General features: G+C 42.6%; 1 protein-coding gene across 4 annotated transcripts in view; it reads left to right on the plus strand.

Annotated features, from left to right (window-relative positions):
- Positions 1-17718, plus strand: part of LOC110503413 (ventricular zone-expressed PH domain-containing protein) — a 206028-nt gene that overhangs the window by 180846 nt on the left and 7464 nt on the right. For all 4 annotated transcript variants that reach the window (XM_036962011.2, XM_036962012.2, XM_090218941.1 and 1 more), the window contains one exon: positions 13626-13762. In XM_036962011.2, the coding sequence (XP_036817906.2) occupies positions 13626-13762 (137 nt within the window). The remainder of the gene's footprint in view (positions 1-13625; positions 13763-17718) is intronic.

Here is a 17718-nt window from a genome sequence, read left to right on the forward strand (position 1 = left end):
AGGAGAAAGGCCTCCCCCATTACAATACATTATGTTTCAGGAGAAAGGCCTCCCCCATTACAGTACATAATGTTTCAGGAGAAAGGCCTCCCCCATTACAATACATAATGTTTCAGGAGAAAGGCCTCCCCCATTACAATACATTATGTTTCAGGAGAAAGGCCTCCCCCATTACAGTACATTATGTTTCAGGAGAAAGGCCTCCCCCATTACAGTACATTATGTTTCAGGAGAAAGGCCCCCCCCATTACAGTACATTATGTTTCAGGAGAAAGGCCTCCCCCATTACAATACATTATGTTTCAGGAGAAAGGCCTCCCCCATTACAGTACATTATGTTTCAGGAGAAAGGCCTCCCCCATTACAGTACATTATGTTTCAGGAGAAAGGCCTCCCCCATTACAGTACATTATGTTTCAGGAGAAAGGCCTCCCCCATTACAATACATTATGTTTCAGGAGAAAGGCCTCCCCCATTACAGTACATTATGTTTCAGGAGAAAGGCCTCCCCCATTACAGTACATTATGTTTCAGGAGAAAGGCCTCCCCCATTACAGTACATTATGTTTCAGGAGAAAGGCCTCCCCCATTACAATACATTATGTTTCAGGAGAAAGGCCTCCCCCATTACAGTACATTATGTTTCAGGAGAAAGGCCTCCCCCATTACAATACATTATGTTTCAGGAGAAAGGCCTCCCCCATTACAATACATTATGTTTCAGGAGAAAGGCCTCCCCCATTACAATACATTATGTTTCAGGAGAAAGGCCTCCCCCATTACAGTACATTATGTTTCAGGAGAAAGGCCTCCCCCATTACAGTACATTATGTTTCAGGAGAAAGGCCTCCCCCATTACAATACATTATGTTTCAGGAGAAAGGCCTCCCCCATTACAATACATTATGTTTCAGGAGAAAGGCCTCCCCCATTACAGTACATAATGTTTCAGGAGAAAGGCCTCCCCCATTACAATACATAATGTTTCAGGAGAAAGGCCTCCCCCATTACAATACATTATGTTTCAGGAGAAAGGCCTCCCCCATTACAGTACATTATGTTTCAGGAGAAAGGCCTCCCCCATTACAGTACATTATGTTTCAGGAGAAAGGCCTCCCCCATTACAGTACATTATGTTTCAGGAGAAAGGCCTCCCCCATTACAATACATTATGTTTCAGGAGAAAGGCCTCCCCCATTACAGTACATTATGTTTCAGGAGAAAGGCCTCCCCCATTACAGTACATTATGTTTCAGGAGAAAGGCCTCCCCCATTACAGTACATTATGTTTCAGGAGAAAGGCCTCCCCCATTACAATACATTATGTTTCAGGAGAAAGGCCTCCCCCATTACAGTACATTATGTTTCAGGAGAAAGGCCTCCCCCATTACAATACATTATGTTTCAGGAGAAAGGCCTCCCCCATTACAATACATTATGTTTCAGGAGAAAGGCCTCCCCCATTACAGTACATTATGTTTCAGGAGAAAGGCCTCCCCCATTACAGTACATTATGTTTCAGGAGAAAGGCCTCCCCCATTATAATACATTATGTTTCAGGAGAAAGGCCTCCCCCATTACAATACATTATGGTTAAGGAGCTTTTCTGTCCAAAGCTGTACTTTCTCTCCTTCTACCCTGTCAACAATCTGTCATCACCCTCTTATTTTCCAACGCCATTCATTCCCTCTCTATGGCCGGATCTCTCCCAGAACACACACACACACACACACACACACACACACACACACACACACACACACACACACACACACACACACACACACACACACACGCCATACCCAAGGCACCATCTCTGATTGTAAAAGATTGCTATAACTGCAAAGTGTAGTCATTCCTCCACTATAGTTTTGTTCTCCCGGCTAGTTATTATCTCTTCCTGATTACTACACTGGTACTGTATGTACTAATCACATGTGGCTTTTATTTGGCTTGTGTGTAGTGTCCTATATAATGAGATGGTTGTGTGTAGTGTACTGTATAATGAGGTGGTTGTGTGTAGTGTACTGTATAATGAGGTGGTTGTGTGTAGTGTTCTGTATAATGAGGTGGTTGTGTGTAGTGTTCTGTATAATGAGGTGGTTGTGTGTAGTGTACTGTATAATGAGGTGGTTGTGTGTAGTGTACTGTATAATGAGGTGGTTGTGTGTAGTGTACTGTATAATGAGGTGGTTGTGTGTAGTGTACTGTATAATGAGGTGGTTGTGTGTAGTGTACTGTATAATGAGGTGGTTGTGTGTAGTGTACTGTATAATGAGGTGGTTGTGTGTAGTGTACTGTATAATGAGGTGGTTGTGTGTAGTGTTCTGTATAATGAGGTGGTTGTGTGTAGTGTTCTGTATAATGAGGTGGTTGTGTGTAGTGTACTGTATAATGAGGTGGTTGTGTGTAGTGTACTATATAATGAGGTGGTTGTGTGTAGTGTACTATATAATGAGGTGGTTGTGTGTAGTGTACTGTATAATGGGGTGGTTGTGTGTAGTGTACTGTATAATGAGGTGGTTGTGTGTTGTGTACTGTATAATGAGGTGGTTGTGTGTAGTGTACTGTATAATGAGGTGGTTGTGTGTTGTGTACTGTATAATGAGGTGGTTGTGTGTAGTGTACTGTATAATGAGGTGGTTGTGTGTAGCGTACTGTATAATGAGGTGGTTGTGTGTAGTGTACTGTATAATGAGGTGGTTGTGTGTAGTGTACTGTATAATGAGGTGGTTGTGTGTAGCGTACTGTATAATGAGGTGGTTGTGTGTAGTGTACTGTATAATGAGGTGGTTGTGTGTAGTGTTCTGTATAATGAGGTGGTTGTGTGTAGTGTACTGTATAATGAGGTGGTTGTGTGTAGTGTACTGTATAATGAGGTGGTTGTGTGTAGCGTACTGTATAATGAGGTGGTTGTGTGTAGTGTTCTGTATAATGAGGTGGTTGTGTGTAGTGTACTGTATAATGAGGTGGTTGTGTGTAGTGTTCTGTATAATGAGGTGGTTGTGTGTAGTGTTCTGTATAATGAGGTGGTTTGGTGTATGCACATGCATGTGAGTTAAGCCCAGTGACCTGGTTGCTAAAATGAGCCATGCTTTGAATGGTAATTACATCATTTCTTTACCTGGCAGATTCACTTTTTTGTATGTATGTTATTATTTAGAGTTTTTGTATCTATTTTTTACTTCAGTTTGTTTGAATAAATACTTCCTTTAGCACATTTTTCTTCTTAAAACTGCATTGTTGGTTCAAGGGCTTGTCAGTAAGCATTGGACTGTAAGGTCTGTTGTATTTGCAGCATGTGACAAGTAACATTTGATTTGATTTGACACTATTACACAATGGACCAGTGTAATTATGACTCACCATAAATAGTCTTGATATGTAGGTGATGTCAGTTTTTAACAGCTTCTTTAACTAGAGCTATTGGAACAATAGAATATTAATTAGAACTGTTGGAACAATAGAATATGAATTAGAACTATTGGAACAATAGAATATGAATTAGAACTATTGGAACAATAGAATATTAATTAGAACTGTTGGAACAATAGAATATGAATTAGAACTATTGGAACAATAGAAGATGAATTAGAACTATTGGAACAATAGAATATGAATTAGAACTGTTGGAACAATAGAATATGAATTAGAACTATTGGAACAATAGAATATGAATTCGAACTATTGGAACAATAGAATATGAATTTGAACTATTGGAACAATCGAATATGAATTTGAATGAGATCACAGGGTCATTGGTGAGCTAGGTGTTCAGACAGTCAGTCTAATATGGAAATGCAATGCAAAGCCTCCAGCAGGGTTGTCCATACAGAACCCTGTTCCTTAGAACCACACACCTCTGATGGATACACACTGTAGGTAATAACTGTTCTCAGCTGAGTCTTTGAGTCTCTGCATTGCAGACCATAAACGCAGTAGTTAAAAGGTGCATGGTGCCATTTAAAACAGTGAAATGATTTGCCAACTATTTGCGATGTTGGAGAGAGAACTCACAAGTTGTCTTCCTCTTCAAAGGGGAAAAGGGAGAAGCAGTTGTGACTTAATCGTCATCCTCAGTGTTAAACCATTGGAATGCCTTTGAACTGAATGGTAATAGGTGTAGGAGAGAGTGTGTGGTTGTCCAACAATCTGTATCTATTTCTCTCTCTGTCTCTCTCTCTCTCTCTCTCTCTCTCTTTCTCTCTCTCTCTCTCTCTCTCTCTCTCTCTCTCTCTCTCTCTGTCTCGCTCTCTCTCTCTCTCTCTCTCTCTCTCTCTCTCTCTCTCTCTCTCTCTCTCTCTCTCTCTCTCTCTCTCCCTCTCTCTCTCTCTCTCTCTCTGTCTCTCTCTCTCTCTCTCTCTCTCTGTCTCTCTCTCTCTCTCTCTCTCTCTCTCTCCCCTCCTCTCTCTCTCTCTCTCTCTCTCTCCCCTTCTCTCTCTCTCTCTCTCTCTCTCTCTGTCTCTCTCTCTCTCTCCCTCTCTCTCTCTCTCTCTCTGTCTCTCTCTCTGTCTCGCTCTCTCTCTCTCTCTCTCTCCCCTCCTCTCTCTCTCTCTCTCTCTCTCCCTGTCTCTCTCTCTCTCTCTCTCTCTCTCTGTCTCTCTCTCTCTCTCTGTCTCTCTGTCTCTTTCTCTCCCTCTCTCTCTCTCTCTCTCTCTGTCTCTCTCTCTCTCTCTCTCTCTCTCTCTCTCTCTCTCTCTCTCTGTCTCTGTCTCTCTCTCTCTCTCTCTCTCCTCCCCCTGTCTACCTGACATATAGTTGAATTCTGTCCATCTCAGCGGGATGAGGCTCTGGTGCCGTCCGGTTAACATCAGTCACAGTGAAGCCCCTTAGGAGCACATTCACTATACTAGCTGATGGAACAATAGAATTTGAATTAGAACTGTTGGAACAATAGAATTTGAATTAAAACGGTTGGAACAATAGAATATGGATTACAACTATTGGATCAATAGAATTTGAATTAATACTAGAGTTATTCTATATTTGGAACGTTGTCATAGACTAGCCAGAAGTCAGAATGATGTCAGTCTCTTAGCACACATACTAACTCATAATACTCATGATCTGCACAATGGAAAAGCATCCCAGGGTATCCAAAACGCTGGAATGTTCCCAAGGTCCTAACCGTTTCATCATCATCAATCTGGGGAAAAACTATCCGGACATTATATTCGCCTCCGGGATTCACGGTTGTAGCAAATCTTGGATAAGTGATGGCTTTCAGAAAATATACAGTTGTGTGTCTAACATAATATATGGTTGCTGCTGTCAAAGGCATGGTTGTTGTCAACAGAATAACCACCATGTTCCCTGACTAAAACAACCCCCTGTGTGTCTGCTATTCATTTGATTGAAGACCTGGGCCTTGTCTTGGAACACATTTTACAAATCTGGACATGTTGGGAGAAGCAAAGCAGCTGGTCCTGGTTTTGTAATGGCATGTTTTGTTGTTCCTGGTTGTAATTCTGTTCCTCTGTACCAGCCATACAGGGCATTCGGAAAGTATTCAGACCCCTTGACTTTTTCCACATTTTGTTATGTTACAGCCTTATTCTAAAATTGATTCAATTGTTTAAAAATCAAAACTGAAACATGACATTTACATAAGTATTCAGACCCTTTACTCAGTACTTTGTTGAAGCACCGTTGGCAACGATTGCAACCTTGAGTCTTATTGGGTATGACGCTACAAGCTTGGCACACCTGTATTTGGGGAGTTTCTCCCATTATTCTCTGCACATCCTCTCCTGCTCTGTCAGGTTGGATGGGGAGCGTCGCTGCACAGCTATTTTCAGGTCTCTCCAGAGATGTTCGATCGGTTTCAAGTCCGGGCTCTGGCTGGGCCACTCAAAGATGTTCAGAGACTTGACCCGAAGCCACTCCTGCGTTGTCATATTTCTAAAAACCTGTTTTAAGGCTGTAATATCACAAAATGTGGAAAAAGTCAAGGGGTCTGAATACTTTCCGAATTCACTGTATGTACTGTACCACCTGGTCCAGCAGTCACTGGGAAGCTTTGGGCCCTAGGGTTGTAGGCCTTGTTCTCCGCTGGGAAGCTTTGGGCCCTAGGGTTGTAGGCCTTGTTCTCCACTGGGAAGCTATGGACCCTAGGGTTGTAGGCCTTGTTCTCCACTGGGAAGCTGTGGGCCCTAGGGTTGGATGCCTTGTTCTCCACTGGGAAGCTTTGGGCCCTAGGGTTGGAGGCCTTGTTTTTCACTGGGAAGCTTTGGGCCCACTAGAATAAAACAGACGATGACCGATGCCACAATGTCTCCTTTCAATCCCCCTTTCTTTGTTTTTCCTCCAACATTTACTACGGTATGAACGAGGTTTACTGTTTCCTGCCGATCTCTCCCAAATGACTGCCATAACCACAAACAGACAAACAAATAAGCCATTCAGCGTAGGAAATGTAAAATGTGTAAGCAATGATGGAGGTGACCTATACAAGCAAACGAACAGTGGGCTAGGAGGAGAGGACAGATGCTCTGGAGCTCCTCGTTGGTTGCAATGACTTACACACACACACACACACGCACGCACGCACGCACGCACGCACGCACGCACGCACGCACGCACGCACACACACACACACACACACACACACACACACACACACACAGTCAAACAAATAGAAATATGCACATACATAAATAGTGTAGCTATAATAATGTGATATTGACTCATACAGATTCTAGGTCATACAGTGAGTCACTTGGACCAGGAGGACTGAAATGGTATGATGATGGCCAGAGGAATCTGAGGTATCTAAACTCCAGTACCGACTGATGGCCAGATCTTCTCTGTAGTACATCTGCTCTGGGTTATCTCAGCAGTACTGGTTATTGAAGTTCATCCCTCTAAACCCTGGAGAGAGATGAGCATTCAATTCCACTGAATGCTCAACAACTCTTGTCATTGTAAAAACCACACACATTCCGTAGTTTCCCACTGCAACACGTTTTGGTGTTTGTCGCAATACACTACACAGTTGATTCAAAGCTTGATGACGAGATGGTTATATTAGCTGTGTAGTGTTAGTGCAAAAAAACCGAAATGTGCACCCAGGTGGGGCCCCTGGACCGAGTTTGGGAAGCCCTGTTCTAGTAGGGATTTAGAGCCTCTAACCCTGGTTATCTGACTGGGAAATGTAGAGCCTCTCACCTTGGTAATCTGACTGGTAAATTTAGAGCCTCCAACCCTCATAATCTAACTGGGAAATTTAGAGCCTCTAACCCTGATAATCTGACTGGTAAATTTAGAGCCTCTAACCCTGGTAATCTGACTGGTAAATTTAGAGCCTCTAACCCTGGTTATCTGACTGGGAAATGTAGAGCCTCTAACCCTGGTAATCTGACTGGTCAATTTAGAGCCTCTAACCCTGGTAATCTGACTGGTAAATGTAGAGCCTCTAACCCTGGTAATCTGACTGGTAAATGTAGAGCCTCTAACCCCCTCATAATCTGACTGGGAAATTTAGAGCCTCTAACCCTGGTAATCTGACAGGTAAATTTAGAGTTTATAACCTTGGTAATCTGACTGGTAAATTTAGAAGCTTTAACACTGGTAATCTGACTGGTAAATTTAGAGCCTCTAACCCTGGTAATCTGACTGGTAAATGTAGAGCCTCTAACCCTCTCATAATCTGACTGGGAAATGTAGAGCCTCTAACCCTGGTAATCTGACAGGTACATTTAGAGTTTATAACCCTGGTAATCTGACTGGTAAATTTAGAAGCTTTAACACTGGTAATCTGACTGGTAAATGTAGAGCCTCTAACCCTGGTAATCTGACTGGTAAATTTAGAGTTTATAACCTTGGTAATCTGACTGGTAAATTTAGAAGCTTTAACCCTGTTAATCTGACTGGTACATTTAGAGTATATAACACTGGTAATCTGACTGGTACATTTAGAGTTTATAACCCTGGTAATCTGACTGGTACATTTAGAGTATATAACCCTGTTAATCTGACTGGTACATTTAGAGTATATAACCCTGTTAATCTGACTGGTACATTTAGAGTTTATAACCTTGGTAATCTGACTGGTACATTTAGAGTTTATAACCTTGGTAATCTGACTGGTACATTTAGAGTTTATAACCCTGGTAATCTGACTGGTACATTTAGAGTATATAACCCTGTTAATCTGACTGGTACATTTAGAGTATATAACCCTGTTAATCTGACTGGTACATTTAGAGTTTATAACCTTGGTAATCTGACTGGTACATTTAGAGTTTATAACCCTGGTAATCTGACTGGTACATTTAGAGTATATAACCCTGTTAATCTGACTGGTACATTTAGAGTATATAACCCTGTTAATCTGACTGGTACATTTAGAGTTTATAACACTGGTAATCTGACTGGTAAACTCGTGATTTTTTGCAAATCCAATTAGATTTTTTTTTGTTGAAATGACTGAATACGTTTTGGCTACCTTTTCTTTTGACAGGGGAATTTCAACACACTGTGTGTGGAGCCAAGCTTTCCACTGAAGCAGAGATCTTAGGAGCTAGAAGCGGAGCTGCCATTTCTGTCAGCGACATTTTAGTTAGCAGGCATGTGCAGAACTCAGATTAGATAGAACTCTGTGTCTTCTTTGTGGTAGTTCTATTTTTTACAGTTGTGTCACACACTAGTCTCCTGCGTGGCACAGTCTCTCTCTGTGTGTTCCAGGCTAGTGTTCTGTTCTAGAACCCAGGGAGGATTGAGAGTTCTGTGCCCGTGAAAGGCTGTTCCTGTGTGGGAGTGGAGGAGCCAGACTGGGCCTGTGTGTATGTGGTAATGGTTAGAGTCTCTCTATGACTCAGGCCTCCTGTTTTACTCATCGCTATACAGACAAAGGGACACTTTGTTTGGTTCTGGACCAGGCTGGCTCTGGTAAATTGGCCCAGAGTACCAGTGTCGCCTAGAGTCATACACCCACACACCCCAAACACACACACACACACACGCACACACACACACACCGACACACACACACACCGACACCGACACCGACACACACACACACACACACACACACACACACACACACACACACACACACACACACACACACACACACACACACACTAAACTAAACCAAACCACACACAGGAAACCAGACCAGATAAACACAAGAGAGAGACAATGTGGGCAGAGTGTAACTAATCGGACCAGACATTGAGCCAGTGTGTATCTGTGTGTTAGTTTGTGTATGTGTGTGTGTGTGTGTGTGTGTGTGTGTGTGTGTGTGTCTCCAGACCCCAGGCATTCTGTCCTGTTCTGATGCCAGTATACCAGGATGTGATATTCTTCCCACACGCTCAAGCACACATTCCTGTTACATGACTTACTGAGTCAACTTACATTAATCAATGTGAAAACATGCAGGAGATAAACATGTTAACTAGCCATTATAACCAAACAGTCCCTGTCCTCTCTGTGCCATTAATACCAAACAGTCCCTGTCCTCGCTGTGCCATTAATACCAAACAGTCCCTGTCCTCTCTGTACCATTATTACCAAACTGTCCCTGTCCTCTCTGTGCCATTTTAACCAAACAGTCCCTGTCCTCTCTGTGCCATTAATACCAAACAGTCCCTGTCCTCGCTGTGCCATTAATACCAAACAGTCCCTGTCCTCTCTGTGCCATTAATACCAAACAGTCCCTGTCCTCTCTGTACCATTAATACCAAACAGTCCCTGTCCTCGCTGTGCCATTAATACCAAACAGTCCCTGTCCTCTCTGTGCCATTAATACCAAACAGTCCCTGTCCTCTCTGTACCATTAATACCAAACAGTTCCTGTCCTCTCTGTGCCATTAATACCAAACAGTCCCTGTCCTCTCTGTGCCATTAATACCAAACAGTCCCTGTCCTCTCTGTGCCATTAATACCAAACAGTCCCTGTCCTCTCTGTGCCATTAATACCAAACAGTCCCTGTCCTCTCTGTGCCATTAATACCAAACAGTCGCTGTCCTCTCTGTGCCATTAATACCAAACAGTCCCTGTCCTCTCTGTGTCATTATTACCAAACAGTCCCTGTCCTCTCTGTGCCATTATTACCAAACAGTCCCTGTCCTCTCTGTGCCATTATAACCAAACAGTCCCTGTCCTCTCTGTACCATTATAACCAAACAGTCCCTGTCCTCTCTGTACCATTAATACCAAACAGTCCCTGCCCTCTCTGTACCATTAATACCAAACAGTCGCTGTCCTCTCTGTGCCCTTTGGTTTCAGCAGCGGGGGACTGAGAGGGTTTCGGGAATGGCAGCTCATGGTCACATGGTTCTCTGTGGGGTGGTGAAGGGACACTTATGGTCACTTAAATATGTGTGTGTGTGCGTGCGTGTGTGTGTGTGTGTCTGTGTGTGCGTGCGTGCGTGCGTGTGTGTGTGTGTGCGTGCGCGTGCGTGCGTGTGCGTGCGTGTTTGTTGGACAACATAGAGAGTGAGAGTGACAGCAGAGATAGGAGGAGACTGCGGTAATGGGTGTATGTCCTTAGCCTGTGGTTAATTTGTAACATGAATAAAGCTGCAGTTCGTCTGTTTGCCTTGACGAAGTGGATGGTTGGGCTGCTGTTTCCCGATAAAGCTATACCTGATGCTAATCAACAATGAGGTATAGTTTGAACTGGTGCCATTTCATCTCATTTAGCTGTGCCTCTCAGTCTAGAGGTTCTGTACGGCTGTGATCTCTCTGTCTAGAGGTTCTGTACGGCTGTGATCTCTCTGTCTAGAGGTTCTGTACGGCTGTGATCTCTCTGTCTAGAGGTTCTGTACGGCTGTGATCTCTCAGTCTAGAGGTTCTGTACAGCTGTGATCTCTCAGTCTAGAGGTTCTGTACGGCTGTGATCTCTCAGTCTAGAGGTTCTGTACGGCTGTGATCTCTCTGTCTAGAAGTTCTGTACGGCTGTGATCTCTCAGTCTAGAGGTTCTGTACGGCTGTGATCTCTCTGTCCAAAATAAGTTTGAAGGCCAATTACTGTATGCTGTTTTCTATTTCAGACAGAGCCATGCATGAACTAAATAGATGGCTCTGATCCCTCTTGTTTAGTGCTAGACAATACAAAACAGCAGGCAGGTATTAAACACATAAGGAAGGGGAATATACAGCACATTGGGATGGAATAGGCCTACCGGGCTGTTCCTGGGAATATAGACCAGACTAAAGATGAGAGGAAGGGGAATATACAGCACATTGGGATGGAATAGGCCTACCGGGCTGTTCCTGGGAATATAGACCAGACTAAAGATGAGAGGAAGGGGAATATACAGCACATTGGGATGGAATAGGCCTACTGGGCTGTTCCTGGGAATATAGACCAGACTAAAGATGAGAGGAAGGGGATATACAGTTGAAGTCGGAAGTTTACATACACTTAGTTTGGAGTCATTAAAATTTGTTTTTCAAACACTCCACAAATCTTGTTAACAAACTATAGTTTTGGCGAGTCTGCTAGGACATCTACTTTGTGCATGACACAAGTCATTTTTCCAACAATTGTTTACAGACAGATTATTTAACTTATAATTCACTGTATCACAATTCCAGTGGGTCAGAAGTTTACATACACTAAGTTGACTATGCCTTTAAACAGCTTGGAAAATTCCAGAAAATTATGTCATGGCTTTAGAAGCTTCTGATAGGCTAATTGACATCATAAGAGTCAATTGGAGGTGTACCTGTGGATGTATTTCAAGGCCTACCTTCAAACTCAGTGCCTCTTTGCTTGACATCATGGGAAAATCAAAAGAAATCAACCAAGACCTCAGAAATAAAATGGTAGACCTCCACAAGTCTGGTTCATCCTGTGGGAGTAATTTACAAATGCCTGAAGGTACCACGTTCATCTGTACCACCATGGGACCACGCAGTCATCATACCGCTCAGGAAAGAGACGCAGGAAGGAGAACAACAGCAATGGACCTTGTGATGATGCTGGAGTAATCAGGTACAAAAGTATCTATATCCACAATAAAACGAGTCCTATATCGACATAACCTGAAAGACTGCTCAGCAAGGAAGAAGCCACTGCTATAAAACCAACATAAAAAAGCCAGACTACGGTTTGCACGGGGGTGGCAGCATCATGCTGTGGGGGTGCTTTGCTTCAGGAGGGACTGGTGCACTTCACAAAATAGATGGCATTATGGGAGGGAAAATTATGTGGATATATTGAAGCAACATCTCAAGACATCAGTTAAAGCTTGGTCGCAAATGGGTCTTCCAAATGGACAATGACCCCAAACATACTTCCAAAGTTGTGGCAACATGGCTTAAGGACAACAAAGTCAAGGTATTGGAGTGGCCATCACAAAGCCCTGACCTCAATCATATAGAACATTTGTGGGCAGAACTGAAAAAGCATGTGCGAGCAATGGAGGCCTACAAACCTGACTAAGTTACACCAGCTCTGTCAGGAGGAATGGGCCAAAATTCACCCAACTTATTGTGGGAAGTTTGTGGAAGGCTACCCGAAATGTTTGGCCCAAGTTAAACAATTTAAAGGCAGTGCTACAAAATACTAATTGAGTGTATGTAAACTTCTGACCCACTGGGAATGTGATGAAAGAAATAAAAGCTGAAATAAATCATTCTCTCTACTATTATTTTGACATTTCACATTCTTAAAAAAAAAGTGGTGATTCTAAGTGACCTAAGACAGGGAATTTTTTACTATGATTAGATGTCAGTTTAAATGTATTTGGCTAAGGTGTATGTAAACTTCCGACTTCAACTGTAGTATCTACATTTATATTCAGCCTCGATTTTCAATCATCACGTCTTCCTGTGGGTTTCTTTTGTGGTTCCAAGGGCACAGTGGGTTGGAGCAGGGTGCTTGTGGGTTTGATTCCCACATTGGGGCCGGGTGCTTGTGGGTTTGATTCCCACGTTGGAGCAGGGTGCTTGTGGGTTTGATTCCCACATTGGAGCCAGATGCTTGTGGGTTTGATTCCCACGTTGGTGCCGGATGCTTGTGGGTTTGATTCCCACGTTGGTGCCGGATGCTTGTGGGTTTGATTCCCACGTTGAGGTCGGGTTCTTGTGGGTTTGATTCCCACGTTGGTGCCGGATGCTTGTGGGTTTGATTCCCACGTTGGAGCCGGATGCTTGTGGGTTTGATTCCCACGTTGAGGTCGGGTTCTTGTGGGTTTGATTCCCACGTTGGAGCCGGATGCTTGTGGGTTTGATTCCCACGTTGGTGCCGGATGCTTGTGGGTTTGATTCCCACGTTGGTGCCGGATGCTTGTGGGTTTGATTCCGACGTTGGAGCCATGTGCTTGTGGGTTTGATTCCCACGTTGGGGCCGGATGCTTGTGGGTTTTATTCCCACGTTGGAGCAGGGTGCTTGTGGGTTTGATTCCCACGTTGGAGCCGGATGCTTGTGGGTTTGATTCCCACGTTGGAGCCGGATGCTTGTGGGTTTGATTCCCACGTTGAGGTCGGGTTCTTGTGGGTTTGATTCCCACGTTGGTGCCGGATGCTTGTGGGTTTGATTCCCACGTTGGAGCCGGATGCTTGTGGGTTTGTTTCCCACATGGCTACATACACTCCATAAGCAGGTGGTAACATTGAGTGGTTGTGAATCACAACTGATTGAGCGTTATGTTTTGATTTGTCTCTCCAGTGGTGAACGAGGATGGCCAGCCGCTGATAGAGGGGAAACTGAAGGAGAAGCAGGTTCGCTGGAAGTTCATCAAACGTTGGAAGACTCGCTACTTCACCCTGGCAGGAAACCAACTCCACTTCCGGAAGGGAAAATCAGTATGTATCCCTTTGACACTTAGACTTTAGCTGTTCAAGTCAAATGTCCCCTCGGGGAACAATAAAGTATATCATATACACAGTGGCATAAAGTACTTGAGTAGAAATACTTTCAAGTACTCTTTAAGTAGTTTTGGAGGGTATTTGTACTTTACTTTACTATTTATATTTTTGACAACTTTAACTTTTACATCACTACATTCCTAAAGAAAATAATGTACTTTTTACTCCATACATTTCTTAAGACACCCAAAAGTACTCGTTACATTTAGTACTAAACTAAACACACATGCTTCATTTGTAAATGATGTCTGAGTGTTGGAGTGTGCCCCTGGCTATCTGTAGATTTTTTAAACAATTAAATAGTGCCGTCTGCTTTGCTTAATATAAGGAATTTTAAAAATATTTATAGTTTTACTTTTGATGCTTGAAGTATATTTAGAACCAAACACTTTTAGACTTTTACTCAAGTTGTATTTTACTCTGTAACTTTCATTTTTACTTGTCTATACATTTACTCAAGTATGACAATTGGGTACTTTTTTTCCACCACTGCATATACACAGGGGAACACTTCAAATAGACCCTTACGTAGACAGAAATCATTTTCAAAACACACACGTACACATTTACATCCCTCCAAGGAAGGCACAAACAAACGAGTCACTGGACTCCCTGTCATTATGTGTTTTTTCCTTTTCTACTTTTTAATTGAATCATGATGTGATGTTGGGTGAAACAGTGGAGTCCCCATCTCGTGACAAGGCCTAATGTCTATCTGGGGAATCAACTAGAGATTATTGTAATATCTTTGGTCCCAGTATTGAGCCTTAGTAGACGACATACTATGAGTTATAAGTTTGGCCCGCTATTAATCAATGGGTGACGCCCAGGATCTGAGTACGATGCTGCAACTTCTTGAGTCATTCTTCACTGTAATAACTCAGTCATTCCCTTTAATAGCTCAGTCATTCTTCCCTGTAATAACTCAGTCATTCCCTTTAATAGCTCAGTCATTCTTCCCTGTAATAGCTCAGTCATTCCCTTTAATAGCTCAGTCATTCTTCCCTGTAATAACTCAGTCATTCCCTTTAATAGCTCAGTCATTCTTCCCTGTAATAGCTCAGTCATTCCCTTTAATAGCTCAGTCATTCTTCCTTGTAATAACTCAGTCATTCCCTTTAATAACTCAGTCATTATTCCCTTTAATCTCTCAGTCATTCCCTGTAATAACTCAGTCATTCCCTGTAATAGCTCAGTCATTCCCTGTAATAACTCAGTCATTCCCTTTAATAGCTCAGTCATTCTTCCTTGTAATAACTCAGTCATTCCCTTTAATAGCTCAGTCATTCTTCCTTGTAATAACTCAGTCATTCCCTGTAATAACTCAGTCATTCCCTGTAATAGCTCAGTCATTCTTCCCTGTAATAACTCAGTCATTCCCTTTACTAGCTCAGTCATTCTTCCCTGTAATAACTCAGTCACTCCCTTTAATAGCTCAGTCATTCTTCCCTGTAATAACTCAGTCATTCCCTTTAATAACTCAGTCATTCCCTTTAATAACTCAGTCATTCCCTTTAATAACTCAGTCATTCCATTTAATAGCTCATTCTTCCCTGTAATAACTGTAATAGCTCAGTCATTCTTCCCTGTAATAACTCAGTCATTCCCTTTAATAGCTCAGTCATTCTTCCCTGTAATAACTCAGTCATTCCCTTTAATAGCTCAGTCATTCTTCCCTGTAATAGCTCAGTCATTCCCTTTAATAGCTCAGTCATTCTTCCTTGTAATAACTCAGTCATTCCCTTTAATAACTCAGTCATTATTCCCTTTAATCTCTCAGTCATTCCCTGTAATAACTCAGTCATTCCCTGTAATAGCTCAGTCATTCCCTGTAATAACTCAGTCATTCCCTTTAATAGCTCAGTCATTCTTCCTTGTAATAACTCAGTCATTCCCTTTAATAGCTCAGTCATTCTTCCTTGTAATAACTCAGTCATTCCCTGTAATAACTCAGTCATTCCCTGTAATAGCTCAGTCATTCTTCCCTGTAATAACTCAGTCATTCCCTTTACTAGCTCAGTCATTCTTCCCTGTAATAACTCAGTCACTCCCTTTAATAGCTCAGTCATTCTTCCCTGTAATAACTCAGTCATTCCCTTTAATAACTCAGTCATTCCCTTTAATAACTCAGTCATTCCCTTTAATAACTCAGTCATTCCATTTAATAGCTCATTCTTCCCTGTAATAACTGTAATAGCTCAGTCATTCTTCCCTGTAATAACTCAGTCATTCCCTTTAATAGCTCAGTCATTCTTCCCTGTAATAACTCAGTCATTCCCTTTAATAGCCCAGTCATTCTTCCCTGTAATAACTCAGTCATTCCCTTTAATAGCTCAGTCATTCTTCCCTGTAATAACTCAGTCATTCCCTTTAATAACTCAGTCATTATTCCCTGTAATAACTCAGTCATTATTCCCTGTAATAACTCAGTCATTCCCTGTAATAACTCAGTCATTCCCTGTAATAACTCAGTCATTATTCCCTGTAATAACTCAGTCATTCCCTTTAATAACCCAGTCATTGTTCCCTTTAATAACAGTGTGTGTGTGTGTGTGTGTGTGTGTGTGTGTGTGTGTGTGTGTGTGTGTGTGTGTGTGTGTGTGTGTGTGTGTGTGTGTGTGTGTGTGTGTGTGTGTGTGTGTGTGTGTGTGTGTGTGTGTGTGAAGGCGAGGAAGCTCTCCACTGTGTTTTAACGATACAAATCCCTCCTAATCAGTGTTTGATTCTGACTTACATTGAGGCAGAACTTGGTTTAAGGTCATTGGACTTTACAGCAGAAATAATTATTGTGCAAAGGAAAAAGTGTTGCCTAATCAGAACCATTGAGAAAACAGTACCGTAAAACAATGTGTTGAGGTCACGTAGTCATCAGAAAGCCCATGAGTCATCATCATGTTTTATCCTGCTGTTGGTGTATGTAGTGTGGGTGTGTGTGTAGTGTTGGTGTGTGTGTAGTGTTGGTGTGTGGGTAGTTTTGGTGTGGGTAGTGTTGGTGTGTGGGTAGTGTTGGTGTGTGGGTAGTGCTGGTGTGTGGGTAGTGCTGGTGTGTGGGTAGTGCTGGTGTGTGGGTAGTGCTGGTGTGTGGGTAGTGCTGGTGTGTGGGTGGTGTTGGTGTGTGGGTAGTGTTGGCTTATTGTTAGTCAATGTTGTTAAACGAGAGAGAGAGAGAGAGAGAGAGAGAGAGAGAGAGACTAAGAGAGAGACTAAGAGAGAGACTAAGAGAGAGAGAGAGAGACAGACAGACAGACAGACAGACAGACAGACAGACAGACAGACAGACAGACAGACAGACAGACAGACAGACAGACAGACAGACAGACAGACAGACAGACAGACAGACAGACAGACAGACAGACAGACAGACAGACAGACAGACAGACAGACAGACAGACAGACAGACAGACAGACAGACAGACAGACAGACAGACAGACAGACAGACAGACAGACAGACAGACAGACAGACAGACAGACAGACAGACAGACAGACAGACAGACAGACAGACAGACAGACAGACAGACAGACAGACAGACAGATAGATAGATAGATAGATAGATAGATAGATAGATAGATAGATAGATAGATAGATAGATAGATAGATAGATAGATAGATAGATAGATAGATTTAATCCAGATGAATGATGTGGACATATCTTCTGAGGACTCTCTGACTTCTTCAATTCAAAACTCTGCTTTGTATTCTCCAGGCTTTAACAAATATTGAGACATTGGGGAACAAATGTAAAAGGTTGAAAGGAGAAGTGAAATTGAGCTCTCTTGCCCGAGACAATCTACATTGTAATTTAACCAACAGTTCCTCCCTCACCACAGCTGTTTAAAGCCACAAATTGGACCTCCTCTTTGTCTCTTGTTTTCTCAACTCAATCTTGCCGT

The sequence above is a fragment of the Oncorhynchus mykiss genome, chromosome 24 (assembly GCF_057628025.1).
Source record: "Oncorhynchus mykiss isolate SJ-2025 chromosome 24, ASM5762802v1, whole genome shotgun sequence".
In the NCBI taxonomy this organism is placed as follows: Eukaryota; Metazoa; Chordata; class Actinopteri; order Salmoniformes; family Salmonidae; genus Oncorhynchus; species Oncorhynchus mykiss.